This window comes from Pleuronectes platessa, chromosome 12 (assembly GCF_947347685.1).
Source record: "Pleuronectes platessa chromosome 12, fPlePla1.1, whole genome shotgun sequence".
In the NCBI taxonomy this organism is placed as follows: domain Eukaryota; kingdom Metazoa; phylum Chordata; class Actinopteri; order Pleuronectiformes; family Pleuronectidae; genus Pleuronectes; species Pleuronectes platessa.
In genome coordinates, this window is record NC_070637.1 from 5,578,871 (window position 1) to 5,606,249 (window position 27,379).

At 41.4% G+C, this 27,379-nt stretch overlaps 2 protein-coding genes across 2 annotated transcripts; both read left to right on the plus strand.

The window, feature by feature from the left end:
- Positions 1-600: 600 nt before the first annotated feature.
- rel (v-rel avian reticuloendotheliosis viral oncogene homolog) lies at positions 601-14,944 on the plus strand. The gene is made up of 11 exons (XM_053435859.1): positions 601-704; positions 1,158-1,196; positions 2,594-2,733; positions 2,898-3,046; positions 3,907-3,998; positions 10,513-10,653; positions 11,635-11,739; positions 11,959-12,177; positions 12,304-12,369; positions 12,458-12,532; positions 12,638-14,944. The coding sequence occupies exons 1-11, from the start codon at positions 698-700 to the stop codon at positions 13,534-13,536; spliced, it is 1,932 nt and encodes a 643-aa protein (XP_053291834.1). The 5' UTR covers positions 601-697; the 3' UTR covers positions 13,537-14,944.
- An 8,432-nt stretch (positions 14,945-23,376) lies between these two features.
- On the plus strand, positions 23,377-27,014 carry pex13 (peroxisomal biogenesis factor 13). Its single transcript, XM_053436120.1, has 4 exons — positions 23,377-23,753; positions 24,467-25,194; positions 25,790-25,912; positions 26,172-27,014. The coding sequence occupies exons 1-4, from the start codon at positions 23,680-23,682 to the stop codon at positions 26,516-26,518; spliced, it is 1,272 nt and encodes a 423-aa protein (XP_053292095.1). The 5' UTR covers positions 23,377-23,679; the 3' UTR covers positions 26,519-27,014.
- Positions 27,015-27,379: the final 365 nt, after the last annotated feature.

Genomic DNA, 27,379 nt, shown 5'->3' on the forward strand with positions numbered 1-27,379 from the left:
AGGGGGGGGGGCATTGTTCCTCCTGAGTGCCTTTCTCTCAAAATGTCTGTGCCTGGCCTTGAGCTACAGTGTTTTTACCTGGCCATTGGTTCCAGCTGCTTGTCTGGTGTCTTCTCATCCACCTCTCTGCAGGGATAAGGTTAATGGCTAATTGCCCCTGGGTCCTGGTACCAATTTCCACAAAGTAATTCAGGTAAAAAAGCAAATGGGCATCAAACCTTTGATTAGAACGACTTAAAGATCACCAGGTAGGATTTTTGTTTTCATAAACCACACGATTAGCTCTGTGATTGGACACTATAGAACTATGTACACACGTATTTTAAACATGTGTTTAATATGTTATGTAAAGGGTCACATGTTAATGTTTCAGGTTTTTAAACATGAAAACTTCCCTGCAGTACTAAATCTATCTGCAGCTTAGATATGCATTAATGTTTATTAATATAGGTTGTCTTTTTTAAATACATAAACATAACCATAGTAGACAAGAGATTAAAAAGTATGTGTGTGTTTTTCTCTTTATCCCCGCCTCTGTGAGTCATGCGGCCTCTGATTGGTCTGTTCAGATGACGGGGCGGGTCCAGGGGGGGATTCCCGCAGCTCTAACAAATATGACTTTTCTCTCTCTCCTGTCACTCATTCAGCTCGGACTTCTCTACCAGACGATCACTGAGAGTGAGTGAGTGTGTCCATCATGAATGGTGAGTGGCAAAACCTTGATGTATCTCATATTAATAATACTAATACTACTCGTGGTGCTGTGTGGGATGTCAGGACATAATTGAATAAGGAGCAATAATCACATGTGCGATGTTCACTGATGACTCCTGTGTGACTGAGTTTATACTCATATGTGAAGCCTTTGTGTAGAAGAACAGTGTTTGATTTCTGAACTTAAACCGTGTGTGACACTAAGTCTGATGCACAACACAGCCTAACTTCCTCATTTCTGCAATGACTGACAGTTTCAGTGGAATCAGTGTCAGTAATCACAGCTTCAGCAGGATTAAATGGGTTTAGAAGCACTGCAGAGTGTGAGTGTGTGCGTGAAATATGCTTGTATTCTGTTACACCACCGTCACTATTACTCCCTGTGGTTTTGCATGTATTTATTTATATATAAATATAATTGTGTGATTTGTTCTCCTCCTCAGTTCTTATGCCCTCCATGCTAGGGGACGACCCACACATGAGTAAGGAAGTTTTCTTTTTAATACCTCTTGTGTCAAAATTAGGATTTTAGCTGCCCATCTGCACAAGTCAAAACTTTACTGACCCTAAAGACAGTCACAAAATGTCTTGCAGTGTCATTTCACTTCCTCAATTTGTTTAGTTTTTTAGTTTTTTAGACCTGTGTGCGTGTCTGTGTGTCATCTTTCAGTTCTGTGTTTGCTAATGTGGCGGCAAAATGAGGAAGGCAGGACGGGCAGGATATTGGCCGTGCCACTTAGTTTTTCTTTTGCCAAACCTACATTTCTTAATCCTGTCAGAAATGTAACTGGACTTGTTTCATCCTAGCCTACTTGACATCTGCGTTTGAGCACCGCACTGTTGTTGTGCCTGACACATCTTCAGAACCGTATGTTAGTGTAGCTGAGTTGTTGGAAACGCCCAAAACAGACACACTTTCTGGATCGGTTTTAGTTCCTCTCTTGCGCAGACATCATCTGGGGCATCAAGATTCATGTGAAAGGGACCAAGTATTGATGAACTAATTTCATTAGACTTCATATATAATGTTGTTTCAGGATGTCTGTGAGATGCATAACTCTCAATATAGACTTTGAGTTGAATGTTGGATCTAAAACCTCTCGGCTCTCGACCAAAGTTTTCATGATTTCATGTCAAGGAATCAATGCTTATTATTACTGAACCAGACCATTTTAGATTGAACTGTTACATATGAGATGCAGAACAAACAACAAACTCATCAGTTATACACAGATACAGGTAATTACACAGGATTTTAGGCACCATCGCCCATTTGTGCCTAAAAAGAAAAGAGGAAGTAAAAACTGGCGAGAAAGAGCTTTAACCAGAGTCTGTTTCCTGAAAATACCAACACTAAACAGCTCTGTTTTTTTCAGTCGACTGGTCATAAGACACCGTCGTCACCTTTTTCACAGCCGACATTGTATCGTTACAGTCAGAGAAGCACAGGTCCCATCAATAATATTCATGATGGTTTCCAGTGAGATAGTGGGAAAGGTTTATAAAACACCAGGAGCATGGAACTATCATTCAATTAACCCAATCGATGTGGCAGCCATGTTTGTTCATGTTTTGTTGACCGGAATCTAATCATTTGAAATCACTAAATCCTCTGAATTATATTTTGTGAAAGTAGATTTGATTGTAAACTTACTTTCCTCACACTAACCATTCACAAAAAGTAAAGAATTATGTCCCATGGGATGTCTGGTTATCCATCCATCCATCCATTCATCCAACCATCCTTCCCTTCATCCATACATCCATCAATCCATCTATTCCTCCCTCCATCCATCTATTCCTCTGCCACTCCCTCCATCCATCCATCATCTCTTTCCCCTCCTCTTCACTGACTCCTTTCTTCATCTGTGCTGTGCAGTGGCTGAGCCGGCGGTCCAGATCTTCGAGCAGCCCCGGCAGCGGGGGATGCGCTTCAGGTACAAGTGTGAGGGTCGCTCAGCCGGCAGCATCCCCGGAGAGAATTGCTCCGACAACAACAGGACCTACCCCAGCCTGCAGGTCAGCCTGCTCAACCCTTCCTCAGCTGCAAAGATTCACATATACAATTTAAAGAATATAATTTTTGGCTTTTCTTTTCACATCTACGTGTCTTTCTTTACAAGAGCATTGCATTTGTATCAGTATAATAACTGTAACAGCAACCTCCTCCTCTCTATCTACAGATCCTGAATTACTCTGGGAAAGGTAAGGTGCGTGTTTACCTGGTGACGAAGAACGAGCCCTATCGGCCGCATCCACATGACCTGGTTGGGAAGGACTGCAAAGACGGATTCTACGAGGCCGAGTTCGGTCCCGACCGCAGAGTGATTGTGTGAGTTCTCCTCCCACAGGCTTCTCCATCCAACAGCACCCCTGTCATGCACAGAGTTTACTCACTTCACTGTCACTGTCGTCATCCCTCACTCGCCTTCTTAAGTAGCGTGCTCTGATTGGCATAAGTCGACACACACTCTCTCTCTGTCTAACACACACACTCACCGCAACATCATTATTTGCTCTCTGTCAGCAGTATTTTGTGTTTCACTTGACTGTTCCGGAAGACACCCAATGTAAATAAGTGAGCTCTCAGATACAGAAGAAGAAACTCATTCAGCAAATATTCGCATTCAGGCCCACACACACACACACACACACACACACATACACACACACACACACACACACACACACTCACACACACAGGAAGCATATTTGTTAAACCATGTCTGTGATGAGGATAGCAATATGGGAATTCCCCAAGTGACATCACCCGGAGAGAAAACCGTGTGTGTGTGTGTGTGTGTGTGTGTGTGTGTGTGTGTGTGTGTGTGTGTGTGTTAGTGTGTGTGTGTCAATGAGTCAGTATCTTTTAGGGTGCGTATAATTTGCACGTCCCTGATGTTTTGCTGCGTTAAATTGATTATTTATTTAGGATTCCAGCCCTTATATGTGCAAACAGTGGAATATACTAGAGTTCACACAGTCACAAGTATAAAATAAACGCAACAAGATTGTTGACATTAAAAGCATCATTGCTTTGATTTGAATACAAAGCTTTGTACACAACAGCAACAATTTTTTAGATTGAACATCATTCACACATGGGGCCAGCATGTGTTTTATTTACATATAATAAGGCTTTTACCACAGTGTCACTTTCTCATGGCAGGACTGTGTTGTTATTATTGACAGTTTCCAGAATCTGGGCATCCAGTGTGTGAGGAGGAGGGAAGTGAAGGAAGCCATCGTACAGAGGATCACCAGAGGGATTAACCCCTACAGCGGTGAGTCCTTCAACTTCCTAAAAACTCAAGAAAGAGGGATGACATTTTTGTTCTGCATATATCACACATGATGGCATGAAATGATTAAATCTATATGAACTATCCCACTTGATGCATGCTAGCGAATAGTGTGTGTGTGTGCTTGTTTGGTTAGGGTAAGGGTAAGGGTTAGCCTTATACATCTTATGACCAACTGTTTTTGTGAGCTCTTTTTAGTGAGTTCTAAAAACAACATTAAACTACACAGTTTATTCATCTTCTTTTAATAATGAAACTGAGGTATTACTCAACTATGAATGAAAGTTTTCAAAAACAAAATAATGTTTTGAAAATGAAGAAAAAACTGTTTTAACTTTTGCATTTCTGCCACACCACTGTGTGCGATGATACCAGTGTGTCTCTGATCAGCCAATATCAGCTGATAATATGCTAGTCAGACTGCACAGAACAATGAGTGTTCCTGTATTGAGTTGACAAGTCCGATCCCTGCTGCTGCTGCTCTCATCACTGCTGTTTATGGCTTTAACTGCTGCTGCGGCTGTTGTTACTGTCAAACTGGTTCAAAACAATTCAACAGAATTTCATTCTTGTGCCTGTTGACCCAGTTCTCAGGCAGCAGAGAAGAGTTTTCCTCACGTTGAGTCAAAAAACGAGCTGCGGCGCTATCTTCAGCGGGGCCATTTCCTCTTGTGTGCTGCGCGTTGTGCTCGTCCCCGCTGCATGCAGACGGCCGCTCTCGTGTACTAACAGGCGTTGAGCTGACTTCCCCATTCTTGGTTACAGTTGCTCAATTCAGCACAGTGCAGGAGGTCACGTGAGAGCTGGGAATGCAGGATTCATTAACAGGGGGGGGGAAGTGTGTGGTGTGTGGGGGGTTCCCCAGTCCTCAGAGATGATGATAAAAGTAGGGTATGGTGCCTCGCAGGTCTGAGGAGAGAATGGGAGGCCTACAACCAGTTGTTATTCAAACATGCAAACTTCACTTTCTCTCTCTCTCTCTCAAACATTGATCCTATAGTTATTACTGATATAAAAATATTTAGTTTGTTTTCAGATTGGATTGGGAGGATTTGCAAGTGATGACTGAAATTGCTTCAAGTGGCTCTAACTGGCCTCAGTGACCTGGATTTCACATGGTCATTTGCTCTTACGTTATGATTTATTTCCTCCAACAAGGACGCTATGTTTTTGTCTGCATTTGTTTGTTTGTCTGTCTGTTAGGTAGCAGGATAACACAACAACTAGAGGACGCATTACCACAACACTTGGTGTGAGGCTGCGGTATATGGGTCTGGTGTGGATCCAGATTATTACTTTCTTTAACATTATGAGACATCAACCTTTTGATTTTTCAGAGTATAATTCATGGATCTTGGTGGGAAAAAACCCAGACAGGGTTACTGTCTGTGCTTGATGAAGCAGCTGTACCTGATATCTGGGGAAATCTTATAGGCCAAGCACTGTACACATAAAGAATATAAGACAACTGACCTAAAAAAAGACGAATGAAACGGTGATACAGACGGTTCCGTGTGATATGAACCTCAAACCCATAGCTGACATTTATAGACTTCTGCCCTATCGCCTGAGCTCCACCATGTTAATATCTATTCTCTTACCTGCATTGGGGCATTACTTGAGTAAAAGAGCAAATTTAGGTTTTCGAACTTCTGCGAAGTCGAAGTAGAGAAACAGCAGCGTGTCATGTCGTTACTGCGACCAGTGAGGATATTTTTACTGTGTGATTCCTGTGGTCGAGGATCATGCAATTAGACATGTCTTACAAAGCCAGCTGTTTGGATTCGTGGCTGAAAAGAGACAGAAAAAAGTTTCACAAAAGTCTTATTTACATTTATCCAAAATACCACTGGATAGATTTATATCGCTGTTTCAAACCTGCCCTGCTTTACTCCCTAAAAGAGCGGTTTCAGAATGACAGACCTTGAGTGGTTCACTGTCACAAAAATGCGTTGGATTCTGATAAAAGGAAGAAAAAAACATGTGAACTATTGATTCTTATAATTGTTGGATGTGAACACATCACCAGAGCTTTGACTAATTCATTGGACAAACATGATGGAGATCTTTGGTGTTTTATCACGTCCATCAGTAGCAGCCGTATAATTGTTGAGAGGGTGTGTTAAAAGATGTCTGATAGACGAGTGCCGCAGTGGATTGTGGTTTTAGAACAACTAATCATACAAAGTGCAAGAAACAGAGTCTTTGGTGCTGTGACGATGGATAGAAAACTGATTTGTGATATTTGATCATTGTGTATCTAGTGCAGGTCGTCTTATTGGTCAGGTTGCAGGTGGACGTGACTCCACCACAGACGCAGAGCAGCATGATTATTGCGGCAGACGGTTTAAGGGGCAGCTGGTTGTTGTGACATTTGTCAAACTCTCCCTTCTCTTCAGCTCAGTTCTGCTACGGAACTCAGCTGCTTCCTGTGCTGTGCTCAGGTGGCTGTGTGAGTGCAGAACGGTACACCCACCTCAACCCCACACCTTTACACACCCACACACACAAACCTTTCCCCGTGCATGTGATATGTTGTTCGAGCTCCACCGATGCAGCTGCCTGTAGAATATCAGAGACCTGTTGACTTTACAGAGCGGTGGAGGACACTGGTTATCTGTCGAGAGCTCACATCACCTGCAGTCGAAGACACAGAGCTGAATAGTGTGTGTGACGTAGACAATTCTGTGATGCTGCTCCCTCACATGTCACAATGTTGTGGTAATGCACCTGGTAAACGTTTGCTTGGCTCAGATGAGGAACAGTTCATAAACCATTAAAGTGATCAGTGTGTTTATACAGTGCATTATGTTGAATCACTAATGCTGTATAAATCACCGAGTAACAGACAGATGCAAAAAAGAATTGTATTATCCAGTGATTTAAGCTTCAAATCCTTATTCAGATATGCCTGGCTGCTGATATCTGTGAACCGTTTTTGTTGCTGAACATTATTTCACAAGCTGGAAATCTCAACGAGCTCATAGTTTTGCCTCTTGACGTAAGAACAATAGTGAAAAAACCCTCACAGCCACACCTATCAATTTAAATCACGAAAATTATGTCAGCAGCAGATTTCTGGCCTTTCTCGTGTTTTTACAAAGTGATTTAAAACCACAGGCTTCTGAGCTATTCTAGAATATGATTCCACAAGCCTCAAATTCTTTGTGATTCTAATTTGAGACCGTACAAAACATATAGTCAGTGCTGGATGCTGGTTGGTCGGCGCTGTTGAATATTAATGAGCTCTGTTTTAAAGAGGGGTTATTTTTGCCACTTATTCTTCCTCTTTTGGTCTTTACTGGATGGGATGGATTCCTGTGCTGGACATGGTTTATCTACTTGCCTTTTACTCTTTTATTTGCCATTGCCAGACACAAATTGACACCATCCTCCATGTCCTTTGTGCCTTAAAGAAATTTCACCTTGAAGCAGATTTCAGAGGGAAACTGACCTGCCACAGTATGTTCCACCGCACTCTGTAGCTATATGTGATGTAACTTTTATATTTGATTCAGTTATTGTTTGCCTCAGCCTCAGAATAAAACTGAAGGTTGGTGAAATAGTGAGTCATGCAGTGGAGACAGTGTTTGTGGTGGAGCAAAGCACCTGCTCCCCTTCTTTCTCACTCTCAGTCTACCCCCACATTCACGCTAACCACTCACCTCGCCCTCTCCCCCGGCCCCCCACCGTCACCGTCCCCGTCACTGCCACAGCCACTGCACTGACGTAGCCTCATGGAGCCTCATGCAGCCTCGATGCCCAGTGACACCGAGCCGCAGGTTCTTTCCACCATGCACACTCCCTCACCACTATAGTGTTACCTGCTGCCCACTTTCCTGCACCTGTCCCGCGGCTGCCTCGTTCAACAGCACGGCTCCACAAACACACACCACACATTAGGACCAGCTTGGTTCCATCACTTTTGGCTCCGACAGTTGCGCTCTCATATGTGGGCTCGTCTTCATTTCTCCCTCCTTCAGTTTCTCCACTGTGTGTGTGTGTGTGTTTGTGGGTCTGTGCCTCCTACAGACGATAAACCTGCTGACCAAACAGAAATTTGAAATAGAGCAGAGTAGCATGCAGCTCAAAGACTTGATGTTGTTGTTGTCATTGATTGACACTAAAACTCTTCATAAACTGGATATACACATCCAATGCAAAGCATTTAGTATGTTAAAAAAACTCCCTCAGACTGAATCTAAGAAAGGAAGCACGTGTTATGACCTGTTAAGAGAAGTCTCAATTCTGAGCAGCCAGAAGCGCTTGATATTAAAGTAGCTGAATCAACGGTCTGATGACGAGTGGATGAAGAGCTGCGGTAGATGCACTGCTGGCATGAGGGGAGGCAGGTGTACAGACAGACAGCCAATCAGGTCGCTGGAAGAGAGGGAGCAACACCATGGCTACACACACACACAGAGACAGACTGAAGAGGTGGAGACACCAGGAGAAAGACAGGGAAACAAAGGGAAAGAGTCATGAAAAAGGCGACATGTACTCATCTGGCTTTAAAGGCATCATCATAAGTAGCTTGAAACGATGACAGAATCAAGGTGTTAACATGATTATTTGAAAGGGACCATGTAATATGTCCCCATTTGATACACTGTCCCAGATTATAGCCTGAAGCTTGTTCACACACAACACAAGACACACAGTGTCGTACAAGCAGAGCAGAGCTCGGGGTCAGTGAGAACATTGCCGAGCAGCTTTCAACAGAGTTGGTTTAAAATAGAGATGCAGCTCCTCACATCGTTTTATTTTCTTATATTGTAATGAAGTAACACATCAAATATAATAGTTTAAAACCCTCCTAAATATTAAGCCTCTATTCCACTGTCTGTAGCTTCATATTTAACAGACTGTGTACTGTTATAAAAGTTATAAAATAACCAGAGCCACACTGACAGCTTTTGCATTATATTGGAACCTTTCTCACTAAAACGCTCATTGAGACGTGAGGTTAAGCCTAAAAGGACCAGTGAGTCATCTCTAGTTTTGTTTGTTTTTTGCTTTTTTGACTTCTGACCAAGCAAAATCCAAACAGACTTGTAACTGCAATTGTGACCTGTGGCCTCACTTGGAACTGAGCCCTGAGAGGAGTGATGGCTGCTGCCAGCAGAGCATGCAGAGACAGAGCGGGAGAAATACCAAGCTACAGTACAGCTGTCTGCACTGACACTCTCACAAAAGATGAGGAGTTCCCCTACATGTTGTCTGCAACCACACTGCAGCTTTATGTTGTATACTGAAGTGTTTCTGTCGGGAATACACATGTGTTATTAACCAACGTCTGGTGTCTGCTGAGAAACACATTGTGACAGCCTGAAAAAATACACCAACAAAGTCAAAGACTTGAAATTTGACTTGACACTGGCTCATGTCTCACCACTTTCACTCACGTCAGGAGCCCCATGGTCACTCATGCAGGAGACGCATCTGTTGCCTCTGTGCTTTGCACACACTCACACTTCTTTCCACCCTGTGGTATCGTCGCTGAGCGTCACCATAGCGGCAGATTGTAGGTGGGGATGGCCTCAGCATGAGCACGACAGATAGAAATTAGAAGATGGAGGAAGAGAAAGTAGGCAGATGTGAAAGCTTTGGTGTGTGTCGGTGTGTGGGCGTCTCTCAGTAAAAGCTCTCCCTGTAAGGTGTGCGTTGTCTCTGAGGGTGGGACGTGTGACGCTCTTATGTCTCTGTGTGTGTGTGTGTGTGTGTGTGTGTGTGTGTGTGTGTGTGGATGAAAATGTAGGCCGAGGACACCAAAAAAAGCTTTCTGTGACGTGCTGAGTTTGATTCAAGGTTGAGGTTATGGCAACATCCTACAGATGTGACAGAAGCACAAGAGAATTGCTGATAATTTAGCTTGACACTCAGGAGACTTTGAAGAGAGCAAATATTAATAAACTGAAGCCGATTTTTTTATTTGACTTCTTTTCCGTTTACTTTTAGTCTTAATGACACATACTTACCGACACATTTAAAACTGTTTATGGATGTCAAGGCGATGACAAATTATACTTTCAACAGGACATAATTAATGTCCCAGTCACATTGAAAAAACATTAGCTTCATCTGTCCCAAACTTTTGTTGCACTGTCCAATTATCATTTTCCAAAGCTCTGAGCACCACAAACATCTCATTCCATTTATTTTTCATATTATTTAAGTTGCTGCTAGTTAATTTATATACTACTCCTGACCCTCAGATATACAGGTGGAATGTACGGGTACCAGCACTTTGGTGCCACCACATTTATTTGATGGCTGTAGTTACGGGCTACTATTTGCAAATTTATATTATTAGAAAAAAATATCCTGAAATATCAACCATATATAAAATTGTTCAAATTGGATTTGCGATGCTGTTTGATCCTTTTGCTCCTCTGCTGCTTGTTTTTCTGTCAGTAAATATGACTTGAGTCAGCATCAGTGTGTTTTTATTCTCAAATTGATGTTCATGTTTGTGTGTCTGTGTGTGTGACAACAGTGCCACGTGAGCAGCTGCTGCAGACAGAGGAGTATGACCTGAACGTGGTTCGCCTTTGCATCCAGGTTTCCCTGCAGGATGAGACTGGGCATTACACCCAGTCGCTCAACCCCATTGTCACCAACCCCATCTATGACAACAGTGAGTTGGTTGAGCTCTCTCTGCATGCACTGCGTTCATGCTGACAATGTTAGGTTAATTACAAGGGAGGAAATTGCCATACACGAGAAAACAGGCTGCCTGAGGTTAGATGTGTCCATGTTATGGTTCAGTCGATAGTCATGATGATGATTTGACTTTAAGGTAAGTGCTAATATTAAAGCCATCCCATGCACTAACCTAGATTAGTATCAGTGTCCTTTTAACTGAAATGCAGTGACAATAATATTTATTATGCAATAACTAAGGAGGCATACAAGGAGCAGTATTGCCATGTTCATAGACTCAGTGTATGTTTGTCCAGTAGATATCCTCTCAACACTGTTTCAAGTGTTGCACTCAGTTATCTACTGATGTGTTCCTCACACACAATGAGAAAGGGGAAGTTCTTTATACGCACTAACCCTCAAACTACACTCTTGCCATGGAGCACTTCCTCTTCTGACAACACGCATGTGACATGTGACTCAACCTGACCTGGCTTCAACTGTAAACTAACAGTGCTTTCTTTTTCTAAACTGAGGCAGATCCTCACACTGATCATTTAAGCTGCTCACACATGCACATCAGTAGATTTAGCGAAGGCAGATCCCGACATTATCATCCTATGGATTTTTTATTATTATTTGCATTATGTGCCTGCCTGTTTGGAATGGCCTGTGTAAATGCCCTGTAGCAACTACATAATTATTTGTTGTCATGCGTGAGTCCTCCGAAAACATATCTATACCGTCACTTTTTTATTGTTTGTGTGTTAGAATTTGTTTGCAGAGCTTTTTATAAACACTCTGTGTTGCAGAGTGAATTTAGAAAATCTTGTGTTCATCCTCCCTGGTTTATGTGCAATGACATGTGTGGCTTATATATAAGATTAATGTATTTAAAATGCGCATTTCTAGTCTTGATGACCACTCAAAGCCCTTATGTGTTATATGTGGTAACAACTTTTTCCTGCATCATCAGGGGCCCCAAATACAGCAGAGCTGAGGATCTGTCGGGTCAACAGGAACAGTGGCACTGTCAAAGGAGGAGATGAGATCTTCCTACTGTGCGACAAAGTACAGAAAGGTACAACTATCAGTATTTTTTATAATCCATCAGAATTTTTTATTGTTGACACATTTTACAGTATTTTTCTTATAGCTTGCATGTATTTTCTCTTCATTCATCTCCATCCAATCAATTTACCCATAAATTAATTTTGCTTTTCATAGCTGTTGCACCCAACTCTTTGCATGTTTATTCAGTTTCCCATTCCTGTCATCCCATCATCCCCTTTACCTCCAGATGACATTGAGGTGCGATTCTTCTCCCCTGACGGCTGGGAGGCTAAAGGCTCCTTCTCCCAGGCTGACGTTCATCGCCAGGTAGCCATCGTCTTCAAGAGTCCTTCCTACTACGACACCTCCATTACAGAGTCGGTCACTGTGCACATGCAGTTGCGAAGACCTTCTGATCAGGAAGTCAGCGAGAGTATGGAGTTCAGATATTTGCCTGATGACAAAGGTGAGCAATAAATGCCTTCTTTCAAACTATCACCGTTTTCTTTGTCTGATGGTGGTAGCCAGCCAATCAGACCCAGTTCTCAGTGACTCACTTTTGATTTATGTGAATGTTTCCGGTTTGCTATAGACCCTTACGGCTACAATGAGAAAAAGCGCAGAAGAGAGCACTTGATGAAGATGTCAGGATTATCAGGTAAAGGACATTTCACATGAATGAGCATTTCCTTTGTACATCAACACACATGAATTTATTGTAACAAAGGTTTCTGCCCATCCTTCAGGTGGTCCCTTTTCTGGTCTGGCTTTGAACAGGCCAAAGGCAGTGTCACAGACTACCATGAGTCAAATGCGTAAAGGTAATTGCTTTAATTTGATTTCCCTCAAATAAGAATTAACATTTTAAACCACGTTTGGATGATACTGCCCTGTGATAACACTAAATGTCACTATCTGTTTTCCAGACCCAAGCATGTACCTAAGGACACACCCCATATCTACGATGCAGCAGCAACCTGCTATGTTCAACCCATCTTACCAGCCAGGGCCCCGGAATGTGATGATGCCATCAACGGCGCGTAATCTACAAATCAGCCAATCTTGGGCAAACCAAAGCGCTACACTCTCAATGGACACGGTCACCATAAACCCCTCTGTTCCCATGAACAATATGCCACGTCCTACTACTATCAGGCAACAGCAGCCAAACCATGGATCTATTTACTCCCACAGAATGGACAGCTGTGAGAATAACGCCCTACCCCAGCTCTCCGTAAGGGACTTGCAGTGCTTGGATACAGCCCCACAGTCCTCCGTAATGAGCCAGTCGGAGTCCCAGACACTCTTCCACATGCAGCACCAAAGGGATGAGCAAGCATCGGAGAGCCAGGCCCAGAATCATCTAGGCAACCAAAACCAGGGTCTGCAGACTGTGTGGCCCACTTTCAATGCGGTCCAGAGCCCATTTAACGGGTCAGTACCTGGAGGTGGAGGGGGGTCCCAAGGGCTTGGCTCTTTCCCCTTCCTTGACGGCATGCAAGGGGATGATTTGCTGAAGTGCTTAGTGGGAGGAGGTTCTCAGACTGGCTTCCAGCTGAAGCAGGAGCCCCAGATGACAGTGGGACAAGACACCCATGCCTCACTCATGCAATCCCAAAGGGAGAGCCAAGGAAATACTTACACCAACTTGCTTCCTCGTCCTATGAGCAATGGCACGAATATGAATCAAGTGATACACGATGGTAGTGGCAATAGCCAGGCTTTCAAAAATATGCAGAATCCTTACCCAAACAACAGCATGGCCCCAGAGAATCACTTTTCAACATTGGCTGACTGGATTGAAGCAACCCGGCAAAGCGACTAGAGTCAGTGACATATGTTGTATATATTATCTTGTTTTACCTTATAAATCCAGAAATGTTGCTCTCTCCCACTTTGGCATGGTAAGGCTCAGTGGACACTTCGGTTATTTCATCTGTGGGCATGAGACCAAGATTATTGGCAGGCATTTGGATTCATAACCAATGATTGTTTTGTGGTTTCTTGGTGGCACAACCGATTACTGTCTATATTCCTTTTTTGCAAAAACATCACATTGGTCTTTGCTTCCAATTATAAATCGGTAATGACACATATCTTCCCAAATCTATCAATCATAACTTGGTGTTTTGGCCGGTTTAAGGCCATGCAGCTCCATGAACCTCTATCATTGTATATCAAGGAGATTTCAAGGTCATTCCGTGATCAGTGTAAAGTGTGCTTCTGGTATTGTTCTACCCCAACCCTCTTGGTTTGCACCATTCACTCCCTCTTATTCAATTATTGGTTTGGCATCCAGCAGGTGGTTTTCTCCAAATTACTCCATAAAACCGAGCTCACATTTCTTCACCTGGTTTCTGCGAGGCTAAGACCTGCACGTGGATGACCTCTGCCTAAGACTGTAAAGATGATAATGATCTCATCAAATGATACGCTGAAGCAAGTTCGATTTTTAAAGAGGTGAATGTGCGTCTCTCTTTCTTTCTTTCTTTCTTTGTCTCTCTCAGGTGAAGTTGGATTCACTGTATACATACTGTATATAAATTAATGTTTTCTTTGGTGTTTGATGCTAAAGAAAACAGGGGTAAGTGAATGTTAGGGATTTTGAAAATACAGCATAAAAATGGCTTATCATCATGGGTTTACTTGTTGATGCTTTTTAAGAGATTTATACATATGTGTCAGTTAAGGTGTGCAACTGTTTCATTTATTTCTTTAACAGAGCTGTTAAATGCTCTCTGTATATACATGTTAGCCATAGTTGAGGGTGAATGCAGAAACTATGCTGAAACACTCAAGAAGTGGCAAGGTACTGAAATTTCCATTGAGGAAGTGGGAGGAAGCACATTCAGAAGTGTCTTTCCTTGTAATGACTATGTCATACCAGTGATCACATGTATTATCCAGAGTTCTCAGAGCATTTCTACCAGATGTTTTATAGATAAACATGTCATTTTTTTTGTTATTGTTGTAAATGTTCAACTGATGCTCTTAGGGACTGTTCGACGGAGTTCTTTGTGACTAGACACGTGGCTGATGTTGGAGGAGAACCTGGTGGAAGCCTGCAGAGCAACTTTGTTATAATCAGCCCAGCTCAGCCTACATGCTTTCTGACTTGTATATCTTCCAGAAGCTTTTGGATATTATTTTGTTGGCTTTGTAAGTTTTGCTTTTTTTTTTTTTTTTTTGTACTGAATCTTTTCTTAATAAATAAAAACTTTGTCCACATCTTTTATCATTTCATGTCTTATTTGTATTTTTTACAAATGGTATAAAAAAAGCTACGATGGCCCTGAGAGCTCAACGAACAGCAACTTAAGAAAACACATGCAAGTTGACTAAACACAAGCAAAGTAAGAAAACATCTTTATCAATTTCACAACACAACACATTACAGAAACGCACAGCAAATAGACAAACGCGCTGCAAATAGAGAAACGCGCTGCAAATAGAGAAACGCGCAGCAAATAGTGAAACGCGCTGCAAGTAGAGGAGAAAACACAACGGAAGTGTTTCCAGAGGACAGCTAAAAGTGATGGACACTGCTGCCACAGCAGACACAAAAACGTCCAATACACCATACAAATTCGGTTCCACACAGGGTTCTGCCACCCGCGGCTCTGGAGCCCCTCTGCAGTGGCTGTACAGTTCAGTTGGTGTTCATATGTTTCGCGAACGCTGAACATAACGAATCAGTTTTCATAGTATTAACGTGAACGTAACGATGAACGTGAGTGAACGTCACGTACATTTTTGTAATCATCATCGTATCAGGCCATCATGAAATACCAGGAGTGGGCGAGTGTGTGTGTGTTTAAAAATATATATTTATGTAAGTACTGATGCACAACAAGGTGTCCAAACAAAATAAATCATGGAGAAGGTCAATCTATACTGTGGAACATCAGAGTGCAATATCACACACATTACTAGACCACAAAATACATGTATAATTTGTTCGTATGATATAATATAATCAATTACTATCAATTTTGTAGTATTGTGTCAAATTATGATACCAAAATGTCATGGCCAACACTTCTCGTGTATAATAGGAACTTTTACAAAACTTTGACTTTGACATATCATGAATAGTCCCAAAAACTAAGTTTTTGAATATGCTATTGGTGAGAGCCAACTTTAATGTAATGTAAAATAATGTTGCCACCGTTACCTGGGCCTGGGGGAGGTGGTCAAACAATTTTTGATGGTCATGGTATAATCGTAGACTTTGTTTCATATAACAGAGAGTTCTGGTTATCTTTTGTAGTTAAGTATTTTCTCTTGTGGCGATATAAAAGCGTTGATAGTCTGACACTGACTCGGACATGTCTCCACAACAAACCAATGAGTCAACTGATCCACATGACTGTGCACTTTCAGTTTGAGCTACACTGAGCCTTTCCTCACATGACTTAACATCACAATAGTTAGTCAGGACCCTCTCTGGGTCCAGTTTGACAAAATAGACATAAATACTTTGAACGAAACTTGTTGCTTTCATGTCCAGACACAAATCTCAGAGTGCTTCGTGCATTCATCTTTATAAATAATTATTTATCTATAATCTATTTTAAATCACTTTCCAGTTGAAATGTGAGCGGAAATATCTGACCATTAAATCTCACAGAGAAAGTTTAATTTTTTTTTGCAAAAGGCCAAATCTGAATTGTTGGTCAGTTGTTGTCAGGTTCTCGCACATTTGAAGCATAGTTTCAAGATGATTCTGCACTTTCTTCCCTCACTGCACCTGTGGGACATGGCAGAACACGTTAGTAGGATATGTAGTTTATGTCTGGAAGCAACTGCACTGCAAGAAAAAAAAAGGAAATAAAAGTGGTTCTTGCAGCAAAGTAATCAAGTGTAGCTAGTGATCAATTTACAGTAAAGTAGCCTTAAGCCTTGGTTGCTTTTTTTCTACAAAACAGCAAAACCAAAATGCTGATGTCTTCCAAGCCATCCCTGTCCGTATGCCGACGCCGTATTCTTGGACGTTTTGATACAGAATAACACATATGATCAAGGCAACAAGGCGACACAGGTAGCAAGACTCATGTCTGAAGATAACAAAATTTGACTTTCTGTACAGATTTAACATTAAACAAAAATAACGACCTTAAGTCGTGGTGGGGGATGATTTTGTGAGGGCACTTTTATAATTTTTCCATTAATCCTAATGCAACTGTTATACGCCCACTTGTTGTCAAAGAGAACTAATTCAGTTTGTAAGATTTGAGTTCCTCCTATTTTACGTTACTTGAAATCTATTGATTCATCTTCTCTATTGCAGCAAATTTCAGATTGTGTCTGAATGTTTTCAGACACAATTCTGTCTTGTACCTTATGTCTGATCTACAGTACATGGGTAAGATAAAACCTCGGATGTTGTAGTCGTTATGTCATCTCCTGTTGTTGGGGTGCAACTAATTTTTGGTTTTGTACGTAATTTTACATGAAATAACGCATAATTCTGACACATGCGAAACTCACCATTACCTCAAGGTTTCAATAATGTGGTGGTAAGAATGACGGTAACGTATTATATATATTAAAATCATGCTTGTAGTGGAACATGATGTAAATTACGCTTGTGGACACTTGGATGACACCACACACGCAGTAAGGAGGCATTTTATGTTATTGTTCTGTTGTTTTTTTACGTCTGAAGAAGAACTCACAAGTTACTTCAATTTTATTCAGCTGCAACTCCGTTGACTCAAACACTTCTACCACCCCTCTATCGGCATAGTGGTGAGTAGATAATGAGTGAAGGTTTCTTTTTTTGGGGAACTATCTCTTTAATGTCAGAACTTTTGTAGATGTGTGTGTGTGGAGTATAACTGAAGAAACATGACACTGATGTGTAATGCCGTGAAGTTTCCTACTTACTCCCCGTTGCAACACAATAATGCCAAGATTGATGATTAGGGGACAAATCAACATTTTAATTCTAATCTCGTTTCTTGAAAATGTCTACGTTCGCTCTCGCCGAGGTAATTTACAGGCAGTGCGTCCTGAGGAGCCACTACCGAGGAACCCAGGATGTGCTACAGTGGCGGTGCTGGTTTTCTCTTGTATCAGGAGACTGAGGTAAAGCGCTGCATGTAGCTTCCTTCCTGTCTTGTTGCCCGGAACCACAACCAACCCGGTTTTAACCTCAATGCACAGGATACTGTCAATAATCCGTTGGCAGGTTTTGGTTCACCGGACCAAACTCTCTTGTATTTGCAGACAACATTTAGAATGTTCAATTGAATCTACACTCATACTTGTCATTTTGATTCAGTCATGGTTTATATTTACACTTATAAAATCCTATTGATTCTCCTTTTAGCTCTGTTTTGGTCTGCTAGGTTCTAGTTGCAAAATTCTCCAGTACATTGGTCAGCTTGTAACTACTTTTGTTTTACAACCATTTGCTGCGCCTGGAAACAGGATTGGTTGAAGTGGAAAGTCTGATCAAAACAGGGAAGTTGTAGCTGTTGAACCAAAAAAATTAGCTGAAAGATGTTAAAGCCCTCATTAGAGCAGACATGCATTGAGGTTTTGAACTGTAAAAGAACCAAACAGCTTGCAAAAACAGTCACAATGAAACAAAACCACAGGTCAGTGGAATGGATGTCTGATGAAATGATGGTGATGCACTAACTGTGTTTGTTCCTGTAATGTTCATTTCAACATTGACCTGTTCACAGATCATCAATATTTTGACATCTTACTTAATCTGGCATAATTTCTTCTCCGTTGTGGGTCAGTCAATAAGGACGGGCCATTGACATTTATATGAACTTTTCTTTCTCTCTTCTCACATCTTGCTGTAAAAGGTTTGACAAAAAGATGTTATGCTCTATGATGACATCACAGTCAATGAACAACAAGTCAGCTTGTTCAATTTATCCCACTCGAAGACTTACAATGACCACATCGAAGAATTTCGGGTATCCGGACTTCAGCGCAAGTCTGAAGGCAGATTTAAGGAGGGTCAACAAAACTCCATTGTGATGTACATGACTCTGAAAATATATTGAAGCAGACTCATCCGCCTAGCATCATACTTGGCCTGATAGACTATGTTTTTTCAAATAACTTTTTTGGCCTAATCTAATCTCTGCCTGGTCATTTCAATGTTTATTTCTAAAACAGCATTTTGAAGATGTTTATGCTAGGCTAGGTGTTTGGGCACAAGTCCTTGCACCGGTCACTTACTGGTCCAGAGTCAATAAATACATATGTTAAGAGAGGTTGAACTAGCAGCAGGCTGTTTAATGAAACAAGGTATTACAGCATCAAATCCAGTATGTAGGTAAATGATAAGTGAACCAAATGTCTCCTCTAACTGGCAGAACAATTAAGTAATTCTTCAACAGTCAGGACATTTAACTTCCGTAAGGAACTGTACCTCACAGAAAGCTATTATTGTAAACCACTTCACCGGTGTGATGATGCACATGCATATAATGTCGTGTGTCTGTGTGTGATGTCACGTTAGCTTAGTTTGTCCTAGACACACAGTGCAGGGTGTCTCTTTGAATATTTCCAAACCACGTCCTGGAAAAGGCCAGATAGACCTGTTTAGCCACCTATTTCCAGTAAGGCCCCACCTCTGCTGCTCTGTCTCCTCCTCGTTCACCCCTCCTTCCTTTGAAGCTCACAAACCATCTCACTGCAAACAGTTGCTGTTTACACCGGCGTGTGGTCATGCTGCACCTGACTGAGCGTGCTATTATCTCACCAAAGCAAACTGGGGTTGTAAAAGGGCAGGTTGTACTCAAACAGCAGTGCACACAAACGGGTAGTGGGGGACAGTCTAATTTTATCACAAAGATACTATGATGAATTTCTTGTCTGTTGGAGTTAAACATTCACATTAGGTTAAAATTACAAAAAAATATATAATATTTGTTTCAAATTACGAAATACCTGGTTGTATGTGAGTGTCTTGCTTAAATGACGAATCTAAAATATCAAGTGTATCCCTGCTCCATAAATGGTATTAATATTACAGGGATTATTTTTAGATTATGTGAAGGATTTGGATTTTAGGACACCTCACACTTCAGTCTGCAATAATTCAATAATTCACCACAGAGGGACAAAACATGCTCAAAAACGTCCGTTCATTTTGTAACTTATTTTCTAAATCTATCTGAATCACTACTTTTGAGGAAACTCATGGAATGATTCCAAAACAATGTGACAGCCATATTTATTCATCTTTAGCAGCTGTAAAATCACTGAGCTGACACCTCTCAGTCAAATACAGAGAACGTTTATTACTCCCATTCTGTGAGAGCAATTTCCCTGATCCTACAATTTGCAAACTTCCTTGAGCACATTTTAATTATAGGTATTGTAGCTTACGTGTAGCTAGAAAGGCTCCTCGTACAAGACCCAACTCATGTTTCAGAGCAGGGAAAATCCCACAAAGCTCTCACTTTGAATGTTTAACCAGAACCGTATACATGCTTGTTACAAAGTGTTTATACACAGGTTGTATGTGTAGCTCTATTGTTTTTTTAAGTACCACTCTATAGGTGAATACTCGTAATTTACGATACTATGATTTATGTTTAAGTTCCCAAATGTGGTATAGTGGAATAGCTGCTGCTGTAATTTATTCAACAATAACTTTTATAAGTGTGTTAGACACAACCTTCGCCCTTTACACTGCCAGGACTTTAGTTTCAGTAGTTTTCTTCCCTTTTCTTTTTCCTTTTTTGACAAGCTGCCACACAACCATGTCAACAAACTATAACTTTTACAGACAAACTTCAATGAGTTCTGTATGTTCCACCAATTTTTTCCTCCCTCGACACTTCCACTTTTGAATTCCGCCATGTTCCCCCTCTGTTGTGCATATTTTGTGCAATACCGATGCACGCAGCACAAAAAAAGGACACGACACAGAGCAAGACGGAACCATGTGTCTCTGTAAATAACCACATCTCTTTAATGCCAGTCCTGCGTACTGCCCAGAAAAAATACACCATTCAACAAGTTACAAACACTGGAATTTCAGAGTGCATAAAGGAATGCTGTAAGAGTGAAGTCATTGGTCTTGTTTAGCCACTTGGCTTAATCGCTATTCAAGAACAGAAAGAGATCTGACAGATACAAAGCAATACGGGAAGCTGAGGGATCTCTGATCTTTATTTTATAGTCTTTCATGATGCCCCAGCAACAGACCAGATACACTCTGTGCCTGGCCTGACATTTGATTCAATTTCTATGAAATAGACAAAGATTGGTGTTTATTTGGCCACGTATTTAGATTAGTTTTATTTATCAAAACTTTAGGATTTTAACGAGAAATAGGAAAAGAGATCACATTAGTCGGGTTTTAGCGTCTTTACACTGGCTTCCAGTAACACTGAGGATTGATTTGAACTTAATGTGTACTTGTTTGTAAGTCTCTTAATGGTACAGCACCCTCAAACATCTCTTACTGTTTATCGAAATATGTTCCAAACCGTTCCCTCAGGTCGTCTATTGCTCAATATCCCAAAAACAAACTATAAAAAGTTTGGGGAAGCAGCTTTCTCTGGCTATGCACCAAAGGTTTGGAACAAACTCCCACCACACATCCGACGAGCTTCTTCTGTTCATAGTTTTAAGGAACAACTCAAGACCTATTTCTACTATGTTGCTTTTAATTGGTCTTCTCTGTTTTATTTTTATTCTTTCATTTCTTATTTTTTATCTTATTTCATGTCTCTGATTTGTAAAGCACTTTGAGCTGCATTTTATGTATGAACGGTGCTGTATAAATACATGTATTATTATTATTATAAAGATCAGTTTTTCAGTATTTCTTGAATGGTCCTTTCTTGCCTTTGACCCTCCTATGACCTTAGGGTGGGAAATGTCACAGGTGCATTGCACAAACCCTAAATACCAGGACCATCCTCAGCTCGAGGTCTTCCCATACACAGCGACATCACAGGCCAGCACTTTGGATTCTCACCTTTCGCCGGAGATCTACCTCCATCATGTCACGAACGGCAGCACGTCACTCTCACACCTACACTACAGCTTCACACAGTCACCCGCTGTTAAGAGTGACAGCTCTGTACGCAAACACTCACACGCCCACACACACACCCAAAACTCTTGACATCAGGGCTCCCTCCTAAACCCACAGCGTACACCTCTGCACTCACTGTCAGAGCAGCTCTCTTCACCGCAGCAGAGTCACAAGCTGCCCCCTCACAACCCCCACTACGGGGTTAACTGAACACTTGGCTGGATTCTGGGCGCTGGTGGAAGCCCAAAGGGGAATCCATCATCAAATGAAATTCACATGTCTATATGTCAATCTCAGGGTTGCTCCATAACTAATACAAGAAGATTGATGTAGGATAGGACAGTGCTCAGTGTGACTAGATAGTGCATTTTGATTGAGGACTATGAGCATTATGTTTAGCAGACAGGTCTCCATCTGCTGCCAGTGGTTTGACTGTGTGAAAGGATCTATTTTGGATTGGTGAGGGTTAAATGTAATGTCTTTCTTAGAATGCAATTTCAGTGCATACCAGTAAAGCATTAATGAAGGCGATGAAGAGGCTTTATAGGACAGAGGGCTTCCCAGGATCATGGTTACAGGAGAACTGTAGTTTGTTTACTCAGCTCGCATTTGACATGTGAGCTTCTTGGTGCAGGATGGACAGGCAAACATTGAAGTCCAAACCTCAGCACAGCAGCGTTAATGTTTCTCTAGAGTCAAATCATACTAATGAAATTGTTCTTTGTTATCCACACTGTATAGAGTTCAACAGCCTGGTTGTGGAAGAATTTATTAATTTTCTGAACAGAGATTTTGATTATCAGCCATAATATTTTTAATCATCCGAGGTAGACTTGCCCCAAACTATGAGATTGTGAAACGTTGTCATATGTTCCTGTAGAAGCCACAAGTCCATATGACATCAACAGCCTTTAAGAAAAACATGTTTTATTCAATGAAATCCCTACTACATCCATAACCATGCACCAACACAAACATGATAAGTGAGACAATTAAAATAAAGATTTATAAACAATTGAATTAATAAATAAAATGTAAATGTGACATTGATCTAATAAATCTCTTATCTAGGGACTACGAAAGTGATACTGCTGATATATATAATATGCAACTTTTCCAGTTTTTATCAGTGTGAAAGAATTTGTGTGACAATTATTTATACTGAATCTATTGTTGGTCAACCTGATTTTCTGTCCTCCATTATGAGACCAAATCTAATTAACTCCACATTTTGAGAAGCCTCTAATAGACACATTAAAAGGGAACACTCTATTCGCTGTTTCCTCCCATAACTTTATATTGTATGTTTACATAGTATTACTTTCCTTCTGTCCATTTTGTCCGTCCTCTTTACTGCTGTAGCAAATCTCTCCGGTGTGGGACTAATATTATCTTATTTTATCTCTATTATTGTAGGTGCGTTGCCTCTTCTGCTAAGTTACAGCACCCTCTGCTGGACAAAAGTGTAAATTGCGGGTTATTTTAAGGCTCAGGGCCTTGTATATCGAGTGTGAAATATTATTAATGGATTTGTATATATTTTTTAAGTTACTGAAGTGTATTTTAGTGTTTTATAAATAAAATAAATTAATTACAGTGACTGTTGCATTTATATGATAAAGTCTCGTAGCACACGTTCCAGTCACAAGGACAGGTGGTGCCTTCAGGAGCTGATGTGAATATGGACATTCAATTGCAACCCTTATACTTCCATTATATTTTCGGGGGATTTATTGAAATCTCTTAAGTCGTGTAAAGATCTAACACACAGCATTAAGGTTAAAACAGGTTTAAACAGATCCAGAGTTGCCTAAAGTATTGTATAGTCCACACGCATAGCACGAGTGGCGGTGTCAGAAGGAGGGAATTACGAGGAGCCCTGGAAGGCAGCAGCAGAAACAGTGTCTGACTGTTCCGTGTTATTTTTTACACGTTTGTCTCGTAATGGACTCACAGCCTCCTCCAAAGCCGTGGGAGAGACGGGTTCCAGGGATGATGTCTGCGCCTGTAAACTACAGGTAAACGCGCCTTTAGCCGCGGCAGCTCGCTCGCCATCTTGGAATCTGCTCCGTGTTTACTTGGCTGCAGCTGGTTAGCTCTTGTTGCTAGCTAGCTAATACTGAAGTTGTTGCACGAGAAACCAAAAAGTAAAGATTGTGGGGGGAATGACAAGTTGTTATCTATCAGTCAAACACTTAGGTTAACTGTATCCTCTGTATAAAGTGTATCCTCTCAGTCTGCTTAACTATATAAAGACTCGAGTCCGGACAGGTAACTTCTGAGCTAGGCCCAACGAGGCCCTGTTATGTTCCGGCCCTGGTGTTTCTTCACAGACCTCACCTGTACTTTCTGCGTCTCTGTTTCATTACGTTATCATGAATGTAAACACTGTAGACTATATCAGACTAAACACAGATGAATTGTATTTATAATTGTTGGGTAATATTGAACACGATAGTCACACTATATTATATCTTCTCTGCTTACTGCTACTCATGAGACATCAGACTCAACAGGTTAGCTCATTGCTTGTAATTGTACTTTCATACCAATAACGTTGTGTGTTGGGTTTGAACAAATCCTAAATTCTTGCGTCAAATCGTATTGTTTATTGCATGAGTTAATCCTGAGGGTTGTTTTGAACAGCCTGTTAATGATTTACCTAATGCCTGTTGTAGGGCATCAGTCACATGGCTAATTATTTTCTTATCTTGACCTTTCTATCTTATAGGTCTGCAGACTTCGGACGAACCTTAGGGCCCCCCATTTCTTCCGGCCCTCCTATCCTGACCAGGATGGTTCCCCCAGTGCCTCCTCGTCCTGTCCAGCATCCCGTCCAACAGTCCTACCGTCCATCCTACAGCCCCTTTACCTCATCTTACAGCCCCTATGGGAGCTCCATGTACAGTGGCTACAGCCCCTACAGCTACGGGGGTGGTGGTGGCGGTTATGGCCAGGGAGGTTACAGTCGCCTCTCCCACCAAGAAGACGTTGCCCCCAGCAGGTTTGTGCAGCAGGCAGAGGAGAGCAGCCGCGGTGCCTTTCAGTCCATCGAGAGCATCGTTCAGGCCTTTGGCTCAGTTAGCATGATGATGGAAGCCACCTTCTCTGCCGTGTATAACAGTTTCCGTGCCGTGTTGGACGTAGCCAACCACCTAACGCGGCTACGTAGTCACCTCACCCGAGTCTTGTCAGCCTTTGCTCTGGTGCGAACATTGCGTTACCTCTACCGGCGGATACAGAGGCTGCTGGGGCGGAGGTCAAATGCAGAAGTTGAGGACTTATGGGCCGACAGTGCTACTGATGCCCTAGCTACAAATGCAGCCCCAGGGCTTGGAGCAGGGATGGACGAACAGACTGTCAAATCGTGGCCAATCTTCCTGTTCTTTGCTGTGGTTCTGGGTGGACCTTACCTCATCTGGAAACTGCTAAGCTCCAGCCCTACCCCTGAAGAAAATGGTGAGACTTTCAGTACATTTAAGATTTGGTACTCGTTGATGAGATAATACCTTCCCAGGTTTTTATATTAGAGCTTGCCCTTTGGTGTTGATACCAACATATTGGCCTTTATAATTGCCAAATCGCATTATTACAACCGTATGACGAAGAAGACTGAATTTGTTATGAATTATTATAAATAAATAAACAACTCTATAAACTATTAATAATAAACACAAAACTGTTACTTTATATTTTCGATCATCAGCTCTCACCTCGAAACATCAAACCCTATGACTGCAGGTGGTTTTCGATTCATGATGACACCCGGTTTTATCAGTTACTTTGAATGAAAACTTGCACCATCTTGAGGACCATATGTCTAGATAGTATCAGTTAGGCAACAGCATCTGATCACTGGGAACATTTTCGAGAACTACATCACTTGTACCAAAGGCAGCCATTACTGAACAAATGCTCTACGTGTTTGATTAAAACATAAATATTTCTCAAATGATATTCTATACATGGCTAGAAAGTGAATCTCATAGTATTGGTGTATCCAGCCAGTCTTTTACTCGAAACAAATAAACATCTTTAATGTTTCTTTATTTAGCCACGGACTGGGCCAGTGGAGAGGATGACCATGTGGTGGCCAGAGCAGAATACGACTTCACTGCTGCGTCTGAGGAGGAGATTTCTGTTCGGGCAGGGGACATGGTCAACCTCGCCCCTAAAGGTGAGACAGCTCCTAAGTGACTGAGGGCCATTATTTTCTGCCCTAAGGTTTCCCCCCACAGGGAAATCTTGTAATGTTTCTTGGTGCATTCAACCTTTATTTATGCTTTATTTACTATTTAGGCTTTCATCTGTTTTTGTGATCTTTTAACATTTTCTGAGTTGATTCTGTTGTAGCATACAATATACAGTATATATTGATAACATGATATTTCCTCTATGTCGATGAGCTCAGACCTTTTATTCTCTCTTGTGTGCAGAGCAACAGCCCAGGGTGCGCGGCTGGCTGCTAGCCAGTGTGGACAGTCAGACCACAGGGCTCGTCCCAGCCAACTACGTTAAGGTACTTGGTAAGAGGAGAGGCCGTAAGCACGCAGAGATGGAGAGGCTTTCTCAGATCCAGCAAGCAAACACGCATGCCTCCCAGGCGGCTTTGTCTTCACACCCACAACCAAATCTCGCCCAAGGCTTCACCCCAGGCCCTGGGTCAGCCTCCACCTTGCCTTCCTCAGAGGAGCTGCTAGAGTCAGTGTACAGTGAAGCACCAGCTGCCTCCAGTGTGCCCTCCTGCACAGTGCTAAATATTAATGAGACGATAGACTTGTGAGGTTTACGCATATGTACATACCGCTACATGTAGGTCTGTGTGGGTGCATAGCATTCATCTGCTCAGTCTGTACTTGTTAGAAACGTTGAACTAATAATCATCTGACATTAGATTATTGGAAAAACATCATGGACCTCACCAAGATGCTCAAAGTACTTTATAGATTCATCTATGATGATTCAAATAATCTAACATAATCTGAGCCTTTACTAAGGTCATTGGTCAGAATAGGTCTCATACAGAATATTATGTCAAGATTGTTTAGTGACAGAAATTATTTTAATGTTTAAGTAAATGAGGGGCACTGATGTATCACCTGTGTTTGGTTTGATACACTAATGATGTAACATTGTGTTGGATCTGGACTTTACACTGTTTTTCTGTGAAGCAAATGGGATTTGATTCATCCAGGTTGAGGGGCTAATTTAGTTCACAGGATGAAATTTGTAAAAAAATATTTAATAGTAATTTTGAAAATAAATATATTTCCAAATGATCTGGCTATTGTTTATCTATCTATCTATCTATCTTTCTCTTCACTCTTCAATTGTTATACATAAACTCAAATGGAATAAAACAGTGTGGTTAATAACAAATAATATTATTTTATGTATTGTCTAGTTAGCAAGATTACACAACAACTACTGTGCAGATTTCCATGCAACTTAGTGAAAAGATGCAGTTTGTGTCAGGGAAGACCGATTTCATTTTGGTGCAGGTCCGGGAATTAGTTTCACCTTCTTTAACAAAATGATGTTGGGCATTTTTCAATTTCAATGTTCTTTTGCATTTTAAAAACATTTCCCTTGATTTCTCAGTGAAAAATGAATGGATCTTGATGGAAAAATAGTCCGGGTTAGG